At 34.3% G+C, this 12,288-nt stretch overlaps 1 protein-coding gene across 1 annotated transcript; it reads right to left on the bottom strand.

The window, feature by feature from the left end:
- Nucleotides 1–3,620: 3,620 nt before the first annotated feature.
- LOC113767798 lies at nucleotides 3,621–6,863 on the bottom strand. Its single transcript, XM_027311996.1, has 2 exons — nucleotides 5,550–6,863; nucleotides 3,621–3,912 (listed from the first exon to the last, which is right to left on the bottom strand). Exons 1-2 carry the CDS (start codon nucleotides 6,727–6,729, stop codon nucleotides 3,908–3,910), a joined length of 1,185 nt encoding a protein of 394 aa, XP_027167797.1. The 5' UTR covers nucleotides 6,730–6,863; the 3' UTR covers nucleotides 3,621–3,907.
- Between the last annotated feature and the right edge of the window lie 5,425 nt (nucleotides 6,864–12,288).

The following is a 12,288-nucleotide window of genomic DNA, read 5'->3' as shown; positions in this document are numbered from 1 at the left end:
CCTTATTTGAAGATTAAGTAGACAAACTCGCTTTCAGTTTTAATTCTTGAATCAAAATAAAGGAGAGCCCATGTATAGGCAACTCTTCTGTATGGACTATGGGAGCTCCAAACTTTATCTTCAACTATGCAAACTAAATTGGTTAATCACAGTTTAGTAACACAAATCATAGAGGGCGATGCTTATCTTCAGTTAAACGCTAAAGCTTATCAACAATGACTAATTAAGATTTCAAATTACCAATGTCCTTAGCATGTGTCTTTGTTGCACTTCGTGAGTGAATAAAATTTGTATGCATACACCCAAAAAAAACCCACTAAATACAATCACTGAATAGAAAGAAATTCGTAGCAGAAGGATCCCATATTTACATTGTGATAAGTAGGGGTGCAAACGAGCCGAGCTCGAGTCGAGTTTTGGCTAATCGAGTCGAGTTCGAGTTAATTTTGTGAAGCTCGAACTCGAGCTTGAGCTCGATGAGCTCAAAATATCAAGCTCGAGCTCGAGCTCGAGTCAAATTCGAGTCGAGCTCGAGCTTAAAAAATAAAAAAAAATAAATTATTATTATTTTATTTTTAAAAAATAAAAAATAATTTTTTTAAAAAAAATGAATAAAACAATAATTTTTTTAACAAATAATAAAATATTAGGGATATATATGTAATTTTACTATTAAAATAAAAAATAAAAAATATATATATAATTGAGCTCGCGAGCTTAATGTTTTTGAGCTCGAGCTCAAGCTCGAGATCGACTTAATTAGCTCGAGCTCGACTCGTGCTCGATATTGACGAGCTCGTATTCGAGCTGCTCGCGATCGGCTTGCGAGCAGCTCAATTCGCGAAACACCCCTAGTGATAAGAGAGCCCCTTCAACATACAATGGAAAAGGGGGAGATTAGATGTACACTTTTGAATGACATGAAAAAGTACACTCAAAAAGTAAAAGAAAGGCTTGTAATTCAACTAATACCAAAATCTTTTATTCTTTTTATTCTTTTATGTGAATAGCTATCCTTTATACCTAGGGATGGCAATAGTGGCGGGTGCCCGCGGGGGATGGGGCGGGGGCGGGGGAGTATACCCCCGCCCCATCCCCCACCCCGCCACCCACAAAAAAAAAAGTGTATATATATATATAAATAAATATATATAATATGTAATTTAATTAGTTATAAACTTATGATAATGATATTATTAGTTAGATGTATTATATAATGTATATTAGTGTATGTAATATAATTGATATTATCAATTATATGAATAATTAGACATATCTACTAATAGAATTTATTAATTAGCTATACTAAATTTACTAATACATTTATACTAAATTTCTAATTACACTTAATAGAATAACACTTTTTTCTCAAAAAAAAATACAAACACAATAATGAATTAGTGATTGTATTTGTACAAAAAGTGAAAACTTAACTATTTTAGTTGTATTTATTTTATCATATTGGATTGTATTCAAATAACTTTTGTTTGATTGTTTTTATGAGTTTCAATTGTAAAATTACAATGAATAATAACTTGATGATGTGTTGATATTTTAGTATTTGATTATTTATTAAAATTTAACTATAATAAAATTTTATTAACCCCGCGAGCACAATTTTATTAACCCCACGGGTGCCCCCGCGGGGGAAGCGGGGTGAAGCGGGGTGGGGCGGGGGGAGTGGGAGGCGGGTAGGGGTGCAAACGAGCCGAACTCAAGTCGAGCTTTGGCTAATCGAGCCGAGCTCGAGTTAATTTTGTGAAGCTCGAACTCGAGCTCGAGCTCGAGCTCGACGAGCTCAAAATATCAAGCTCGAGCTCGAGTCAAATTCGAGTCGAGCTCGAACTTAAAAAATAAAAAAAAATAATTATAATTATTTTATTTTTAAAAAATAAAAAATAATTTTTTTGACAAATAATAAAATATTAGGGATATATATGTAATTTTACTATTAAAATAAAAAATAAAAAATATATATATATAATTGAGTTCGCGAGCCGCTCGCAAGCCAACGAGCTTAATGTTTTTGAGCTCGAGCTCGAGCTCGAGATCGACTTAATATTGACGAGCTCGAGTCGAGCTCGTATTCGATCGCGAGCGGCTCGATTCGCGAAACACCCCTAGAGGCGGGGGACGAGGCGGGGGTCGGGGGGAATTAATAGGCAACGGGGCGGGGGGTGGGGGAGGGGTCCCCCGCCCCAACCCTGCCCCGTTGCCATCCCTATTTATACCCCTGTGTCCCAATTTATTTGTATTTATTTGAAAATTGTATTTATTTGTCATGTTTCCAGGATGCAACTTTTTAAGAATAGCACTTTGATTATGATGCTAATACTTCTCTTTTCAATTTTATTCCCATAAATTCAAAATTTGAATTTGAATAGCAACATGCATATGATTAAAGAAAAAAGAGAATAAAAGGAGTTTCGAATTTCACGACAAACATTTGAAGGCGTCCCAAAATGAAAAATATAATAGTTTTAATAGGATGGATGGAGTACCTTAATGGCAATAACAATTTTCTCAAAGGAAAAGAATGACTATAACACATGATCATGAATCTCAATATTCAAAGAAAAAACCAGCAAATATTAATGCAGAAAAGAACTCACTTTATTAATGATAATTGAACAGGGAGCACAACCCTTGTCTCTTACATAAGAAGAAAGAAGAGACTAATAATACTCCAGGATGTTCATTGAAAAGAACTATACCTTTCCCTCCTTTATCCTCATGGTTGATGTTTTGAGTATGTAAAGTTTCTTGTGAAAAAAAGTACTTGGGATCATGGGGATTTTATAGCAGTTTCCTGCTTTGCATGGCAGAGCTGATTCAAATATTTCATCCTCATCAAATACTTCTTGTTGGATGGGGATTAGACTTCTATCTTGTGGTTCTTCAATTTGAAAATCAGGAGGGAAGGGAGCAAAAGGGTTCAAGTAGTATATTAAAAAGAAAAAATGGAAGGGAATTTTTCTTGATAACATTTTTGGTAAATCAATGATAACACTAATCTCTGTGTTTATTAAAACACTAATCTCTTGATCCGAAATTCAAATATTGTCATGTTTATCTAACAATAGTATCATAGAGATACTTAACCACTGCATGATCTGGATATTACAAAAACAGAACATTAAATATTTAAAAATCTAAAATGTAGGACAGGAGATGATATTTCAGTACAGAATATGTTTAACCCCTTCTCCCCCACCCTCTCCTTAAAACGGAAAGGAAATTGGATAATCAAACATCTCTCGTGATTGTATTCAGATTACACTTTGTCAAACAAAATTGTTGTATCATTCTTGTTTCACTTATTAAGCATTGCCATTTTTCATACTTCTAGGTTTTCACTAGGAGATGCTTGCATATAAATTACTCAGAAAATGTCTAAGATAGTATAACAACAGTTTTGTTAAATTGGTATATCTTTGAACATGCAGTCAAGAGGGAGGGAGGGGGAAACCAAAAACAAAAAGAATCATAAATTGTTATAGTTTAGTTTTACCATAGGCATATGGAGTTCTTGAATACTTCATTTGTTTGCTCCTCCATATAAATTCATTTTAGTAGCGCCTTAATCCAATATTTCTAGTTTTTTTGCGTGCAGCCCATAATTTGATGAAAAACTCAGGTTTTGTTGTTTTCTATTTTCTGTTTCTTGGTGTCAGAGATACATAAAATGGAAAAAGAGTTGCAAGTCCTGTGACTTGGAAACATTCTGAATCAATTGTTGAAGCAGAGCACATCCATGAATTCTTTTTGTCCACTGTTCAGCTCAATCAAACTTCTGCACTCCCAAGTTACAACATGCTATAGGCCCGCAACCTGCTACAACAATGATCTTATATGGCAGCAAGATGACCCCTCAATCTGCCAACCAATTCCACACCTCTGCGGTTTTTTAGCCTGCAGAAAATGCATTGGGATGTAAATGACATATGCTAAAATTACAAAATTCAGTTAAAAATTGGAAATTTTCGTTTTGGCAAATCTTTAAAAGCAGAAAGTTAACCAATATTTACAGAATGGGATGATCGAATGGCATACACTGTATTTGCATATGGACATGATTTAGGCTGAAATGCATGACAATCACCAAAACAACCACCAATATTAAAAAAACAAAATACTATAGAGACTTGCCCAAAACTTCAAAAATCGATGGGAAAACTTAACTGAAGGATGATGATACAGCCATATACACTAAATCTGGTAGTCGTAACCATGAGAGATAAAACAGCAGACAGAAAGCTCATAAAATTTCCATACATAGTAGAAAAAAATTCCACAGTAGAGTATAAAGATTATATCCTATACTAGAGCAAAAAGTTGTCATGTGAAGGTGGAGAAGAATACTAAGGTCTATTCTGCTGAAGTGACAACTTCTTTTTCTGTTTTTCCTCTATCAACACAATAACTGAGTGCGTGCCAAATTCAGTATGCACTTTTTCTATTTGACCTCATAGTAAGTTCTCATATCAATGTCAATTGCAATCACAAGGCTTCCTGTTTAGGTGGCCAGAAAACTTTTTCTTGGTGACCTCAGAGCTTGCTGCTTCTAGTCATCACTTCTAAAAGGAGTCATATCGAAGCTAAAATTATGTTACGTAACTGTGAAAAAACATTCAACAGCATAAATACTGCACCTTTGCTGCTTCAGTAGTTGTAACTTTTCCTCACTCAAATGACAAATGTACAAGTGCGTTAAGAAAACCATAATTTTGCCTTACTCTATAAACATTTCGTCAGTACTGAACTCATATTTTCTCGGGTTCAAAGAACAGCCACTGGCACTATTTTTCTATTTAAGCCCCAAAATTTTTCTTCAATATGCAAACTACAATGGTTCATCATGCATTATACGGATTTAACATAAACCGTAATGTTGAGATGTTGGAGTCACTCAAGCATACAAGTAACAAATGTTTCAGTTTTGAAATATCAAAAACGTATTTGTATGTAATAATTAGACCCCAATTTCTCCCTCGGTCTCTTTGGTGTCAATTTTTCCGCGTGCCATTCAATCTAAAACTGCAATGTGCAAAAACCTAAAAGCATGGCCTCACACATAAATGAACCATATATTCCCCGTTCGACCCTGTTGCAAATTGAACACGACAACATTTCTTAATTAAAAAAACGGTTTCTTTGGCCCATGATGATAATTAGTTGATAACAAGTGAACTATACTGACAGCAACTTGTTTGATTATATCTCAAGAACCCCATTTCCCTGCCTCAACCATATAGAAAGAGGTAACAGCCATAATTGTAGCATATTCTTAGTTCAAGAAAGCCTCGTATGAAATTGCTATTACCGCTATCAGTAATACAAGTATCATTGAAATAGTTCTACATGTATAAAAAACCATCCCTAAAATGAATCATCCAAAGGACAGAAACAAAGAGGCCGAACTTGAAATGGAAGGATAAGCATTTCATTTTGCACGGCAGAGACTTGCTTAAATCAAAATCAGACTCAACCTTGAGATAAAGACTAAAAATATGTAGATTTTAATGTAGTTACAAGTTCTATATAAATACCTCTATGATCTGTTCTCAACCTCTCAGTCAAATTTGCCAGAGAACCACAGAGCCTTGCTTCTGCAGCTAAAGAACTAGCCAGTCCTCCTAAGGATCTCATCTCCTCATGAAACTCGGGATGCAGAACCAAAGAAGAAAAGTGCTCATCTATAACCAAACCAAGACACCTGACAACGTCTTGAAGACTTGGAATCCATTCACAAACTTTCAGCCCCAACAATGAAGATGCCTTTGGACAGGGACTCACTTGAGGAAACCTCTCATACTTGTTCAACCACTTGCTCAAATACTGAATCAAACTCATCATTTCCAAACCATTCAACTTACTAATACAAGATGCCAATATCACATCATCAACATTCTTTGACGCTAGCAAATAATGCAAGCACAATTCTGATACCGAGAATCCATCATATGCCACCATAATCAACAAAGAAGCATCCCTTGCCACACTCAATTTCTTCCCAGTAAGATTCTTATCACTAACCTTTTCAATAGCTAACAATGCTTGACTCTCCCAATCCTTCCTCACACTAACCATACTCTCATACCCCTCCTTTGAGGGACACAAAAAATACTTCAAAATACACATAATTTCGTAAGTCTGAATGTCACCGATGTGCTTAACGCACAACACAATCAAATCAGACCTCCTTTTTTCAATCAAATTATTAACCAAATTAGAAACACAGGAATGCAGAACAAGCTTATTAACAATCAAACTCTCCAAAACATCCCAGAGCTCCAAAACAATACAAGCCTCCAAAATTAAGCCCCTCACATCTCTCCCCATTAAATATCCCACCTTTTCAACCAATTTCACACTATAACCTACCTCCCGCCTTCCAATTTCAGCCGAAATTCCTAATATCTCCCCATTTTTCTCCAAAAATGGATTGAACATCTCAAAAAACTCATCTTTAGTGAAACTGTTAGCATTCTTCAGCTTTCTTCTCAACTTCTTGAAGAAATTTCGGCCTAATTCAATTCTTTCAGCATCATTTTGCGCAATCGGCCAACCATCATCCTTTTTAACTAGTATTCTATCAATTGGGTCCTCATTTTCAGGCTTAAGGTTCAGGAAAACGGGGTCTGGGTTCAGAACTATAGGGTACTCTGACTCATAATCCGGCCGAGCCAGGCCGGATGAAGCTTTTATGATTGTTTCTAGTAACGACATAGACTCAAAAGAGAAACAATTTCTGGGCACCCAAAAAACAAAAGGCTACAAAGGATTTTACAGACCTTAAACAAGGTAGTAACGGCTGACGAGGTGGCGGCTGCGGCGGGGGCGGAATTGAGAGGAGCGGGAGAAAGCGGTGGGTAGAAGAGGCTTAAGAAATTAGAAGGGAAGGGGTTTAGTTTTTTGGGTTTGTTGGAGTGGGCTTAGAAGTTCGAGAAAGAATTGGGCTTAAACCTATTGCCTTCCCTGTTCGGCGCTGAAAAAATAAAACTTACTGGGCTCTAAAATATTGAAATGGACTCTGTCCTTTTTTTTTTGGTGAACAAAATACTCCCATGAAAATGTACTCATTTGTCCAAACACAAGATTCAATTTGTTTGGATAGTGGTTTATTTGTAAAAATATTTTTGATTACATCACAAGTACATTTTTCAATAATCTTTTTTATTTTGATTAATAAGATAATGGATAATAAAGATAATAGTTGCAAGCCTATCTTGATTAATAAGGGATGAAGTATTATTTCTAGGATGAAGGGAAAAACAAGTACAAAGATTATACCTAAATTACATCTAAATTATGACACTACATATAATTTTTAAAAAAAAAGGAATCATTTCTCTGACACTAGTAACCATAAAAGATCAATCAAAGATAAGTTTAAAGAGAAGGAAAAATCATTATATAAAAATCACATTCTATAAAAATGTAAATATTAATTTTATATACACTGACAATATATATACTAACATCCTTAAATGTACGTCACATACACAAAAAAAAATAAAATTTAAATTCAAATCAAAATTAAGTGACACGATTGACTAGCATAGACAAGATTAATCTATAAATTTTAATAGGTAGAAATGTAAGTTGTTGGAAGTTGGGGAGGGCAACCGCCTTGATAGTCACCCTCTCCCTCCGCCACTGCCAGTACGTTGCTTTCCAACTATGCCAACAATATCAGCATTTACTATTGTTACTATTTGCTTCTGTTTAGTGACGTTGAAGAAGGCCATTGATGTTCCAATACGTTATTTGTCTTTTATTGGTCAAGTGATAACCTTCTTCCCCTTATTGTTTATATTTTTTTAATGAATTTTCTGTTATATTTTTTAATTTTTTATTATATATTACTTTTTTGAAACTATTATATTTATTTTTTACTCAGTTAATAGTTATTAGATTTTAAAAAAATAAAAAAATAATATTTATAAAGAAGAAATAATAATATAATAAAAAAATAAAATAAAAAATAGCATTAAAAATGAGACAAAAGATCCGTTACATTGCGGTTACTTATTTACCCTGCCTCATCTTTGCATGATGCTTTTTAGTCCAACCAATAGTACCCTGTATCATATAGTTGTCTTCAAGCCTGGCCACAAAACTGAAAGAAGTGTACTTTTAGCAAGTTGGTCCTATTCTTTTTAGTCCTATTCTTGAGGAAGCACAACTGCCTTATTTTTTATTTTTGAGGTACAAGTTGGTCTGTCCTCTTTTGCAATGAAAATTCAACCTGAATATGTACTTTTAGTAGAAGAATCAGTGGACTTTGGTACCCATTTTTGAGGGATTCAATGGACAATATTTTCTCCCAGAGTGGCCCCAATTAGAATACTTATCCTGAGTCAATTCATGTCTTAAAGTAGGCAAGTTTTATATTTTCCCACTTAACATATTTGTGATATTTAGCAATGACAGAGCTAAAACTTGTTTCTATTGAGGCCACAACTTAAATAAAGAAATTGAAATTGCACTAGGATACGTATTTATGAAAATTATTTAAATTATCTAAAAAGATAGCACACACACACACCCATTTTTGAGGGATTCAATGGACAATATTTTCTCCTAGAGTGACCCCAATTAGAGTACCTATCGTGAGTCAATGGATGAGGGGCAGGAGCGGTCCTGAGCTATTTACGGCCAGGATTTGGCCTAAAAAAATTATACGGTTCAGATAACTTCTTGTACCTCATTTTTAACAAGGTGTGTGGGGCTCACAAAAATTTGTTTTAAAGTTACACGTTGTGCAAACAAAATTACGCGCTGTGCAAAATGCACAAAACCGCTAAGATCGGTTGCAGGTGCAATCGTTTCTGCCCGTGGTCCTGAGTCAATTCATGTCTTAAAGTAGACAAGTTTTACGTTTTCCCACTTAACGCATTTGTGATATTAGCAATGACAGAGCGAAAACTTGTCTCTATTGAAGTCACAACTTAAATAAAGAAATTAAAATTGCACTAGGATACGTATTTATGAAACTTGTTTAAATTATCTAAAATGATAACACACACACAGATATATATATATATATATATATATATAGTTATTATAAATATTACATTTTCTCTCGAATTATCACTGCCATAAAATATGGTGATGGTTTTACTATTTTCACATTATTAAAAAAGTAGGGTATTAATTGCATTAAACACCATGAACCTTTGGATTGGTTTCACTTTGCACCCTCCACTTTCTAAATGGGCACTTTACCCCGTATTTAATGTTTACTGACTAGAATGCCCTCCCAATCACATATTATGTTTACATCTACTATTTCTTAGTTCCTTTCCTTTTTGTTATTCTGTTTATTTTTCTTTTATTCCTTTTTCCTTTCATTTCCATTCTTCATGAAAACTCCCATGTCCCAGCGTCCATTATGTTAGATAATTGGATTTGATCAATCTTTTTTGTTTACGTTCACTTTAAACTTTTGTATAACTTTTTGTTTATGTATTTAAGGGTTTCAGCAATCTCATTAAAAAAACTAATACATTAATAGTTTCAAACAACAAACATCAAGGGAAAAACAAACTTGTTTCAATTCAACAGTGGACTGGTTTTCAAAAGTGGAGAAGAGTTAAGTTAGAATAGCCCAAGAAAAAATCACTAAATCCGTTTAAGTATACTGGACCAGTCGTTGATGGTAGTCTATTTTAAATGGTGAGTCTGATCAGTAGCTTCAATTAGGCCACTTTAGGCAAATGATTTAATACGTGCAAACCCTTAAATTATGAGTAATTCTTGATGGGAGTCAACTCATAAGTAAATCTCGTTCTACCGTCTAATATTAATTTAAGACGGCATAAACATATTGAATAAAATTATGAAAACTTTTCAAATGAGTTTGTTGTTGAAAGCACACCGAGAAAGGAGAAGACAAGAATATAGGTAAAGTTGAGCTTTTATTAGCCTGTTTTCATGCAATTGTGAGAGGTGTTCTTATCTGTTTGGATTGTAATTTTTTGTAGAAAAATTTTTGCGTTTTCACGTACATAAAATCGTTACAGTACATTTTTTATAAAAATTCCTAAAAAATAGCAATACAAACGGTCAGGTTGTTTCTCCCTCTAATTGTACTCAATCGTTGACAACAAACTGACAAACAAAGGATAATCTTAAACAAATATCTAGTTGAAAGATAGGGGGGGGAACATATTTTCTAACTATGACGACAAAAAGCTATAAAACTTCTGCATATAAATTCCACATTTTGGTGGGATCAGTGAGGCCCCATGCACCCCGGGTATCTGTCTGGTATCTGGTTCTTGCGCACTGGAAACTTCAAGGTTGAGGACATTTTGGTGTGGCCAGTGAGGCCCCATGCATCCAACCTAACCACACAAGAACAAAGTTTGGGCTGGAAATAGCAGTGAAAGACCACAATGGAAAACTCACATCGACATGGTCAATACCATTTCCAAGTGAAAGAGATGCTGATGGGATGTACTGGAGGCTGAACCAATCAGTGAAGCAGTGTGATAAAGGCAATGGAGGAACAGTAGCAGGCCTCAATATTGATCCGTTCTGATTGGAAATTGATAGTGGATAAGATTACTGCTGGATGCACGTACGGGTACTTCTCCTTTAGATGTTGTAGTTGATGACATCCAGCTTTTGAGCAACTCCTTTTGTTTGCTCGTTCATTCATTCACCTTTATTGAAAGGGATGTAATCTTAGCTCAGTGAGCTTAGCTTAGTGACCATCAAGGTAGGTCTTAAGACCCTACTTGGATCGTAAGTGAGGATTTAAATCATACCTGCAGTAAAAAAAACTCAAGGATTGTGTCAAAACACTCACTTGATCTAGTAAGGTCTGTGTATCTACTAATTCCTAACACAAAAACCTTTTTAGGCTCCCCTCCCCTCTAGTTTAAGATAGATAGGTTATACAATAGTTGTCGTTTTCGGAAAAAAAAAATTGAAAGGGAATGTAATCCCATTGGTCACAAGTTGGCAAAGTTTGCTACTTACTAACCTTATTATTGATACTAAGTGGAAGGAAAATTTCCACTGTTTGGCTTGCAAAACGGCGCCATGGATCTTTTGTCTAACTGTCTGTTTCATTCCCTGTTTCACTTCTTATTATATATTGTTATTTTTTGTTCATAAATATCATATTTTGATTCTTTTTTGTATTCTTAAACTTCAATAATTATTAACTGAGTAATACATAAAATTTAATCAAAATATGGAGAAAAATAAAATAAAAAGTGGAACAGAAGATCTGTTGGTGCGAGAAAAGAGTCACACAACGATTATGTTGCGACAGTTGCCAGCCGCAATTTCTCTTGTAATTAATCTCTGCTAATATATAGTAGCACAAAGTTGAGTTTTGACCCCAAAAGAAAAGAAAAAAAAAAAAAAAGAAGGTGAGGCCCCATGCAACCCCTGGTGGTTTGGAAATACACCTGCTGCTTGTTTGGTACCCTCGTACTCGTGCGCAGACATCACGGACCAGTAAGAGCAATTTGTGGTATTCCAAAAAAATTGCAATCCAAGTGGCATCTAAAATTTCTTTTTTTTTTTTTTTTAAAAAAAAAAGTGTGATACAAAGGCAATTATGCATACTAGAATTCGTTCTATGAGGATTTAACTATGGGTTAATTTTTTATACACTGGGGACATATATAATACTACTATTACGAATGATTAGTTACATACCACACATGTAAATTTTTAATTCAAATTTTGATTAATTGATATGTATCTAATCGATCATGATAGCATATATACTGTCAATATTGTCAACTAATCACTAAATGAAAAATGTTTCTTTCTTTTCTTTTCTTTTCTTTGCTGTAGGTTGACACAGTCAAAGTCATCACCTACTAAAAAAAATAAAGAAAAGAAAAAAATCAATCAAAGCTATTATTGTCAATGCACAGTTTTTTTTTATAATAAAAAGTTTGGATAGATTCAATTCTGACCATCATCATTGATATTTTTTGGGTCATAAATCATTTATAGAGGTTACCAAAATAATTTTTATATTAACAATAAAATTTGAATACACGATTTTTTTTTTAAAAAATGATTCGTTCTTATCAATTGAGTCAACTTATGTTGGCTGACTACACAGTTGGGTAGTCTTCCCATAGCCTTGTATCTTTAATGGTGCGTTAAGAAATGGATAAAAATCCAGCTTTTGAGTAGCACACTGGAATTGTTTTGCATGGCCCCTGGTTTTGCATCCTTTGACTCCATCAAACAAGCAGTTTATGTATAAACAATTTGATACCTCTGTCATTTACACCATACAGCTGGGCT

This window comes from Coffea eugenioides, chromosome 4, assembly GCF_003713205.1.
Source record: "Coffea eugenioides isolate CCC68of chromosome 4, Ceug_1.0, whole genome shotgun sequence".
Lineage (NCBI taxonomy): Eukaryota > Viridiplantae > Streptophyta > Magnoliopsida > Gentianales > Rubiaceae > Coffea > Coffea eugenioides.
The sequence above is the reverse complement of the archived record's forward strand: the minus strand, read 5'-3'. Positions and strand labels throughout refer to the sequence as shown.

What these genes read in the sequence shown, in the direction of transcription:
- LOC113767798 (XM_027311996.1), bottom strand. Translation starts at nt 6,729, where the DNA reads ATGTCGTTACTAGAAACAATCATAAAAGCTTCATCCGGCCTGGCTCGG.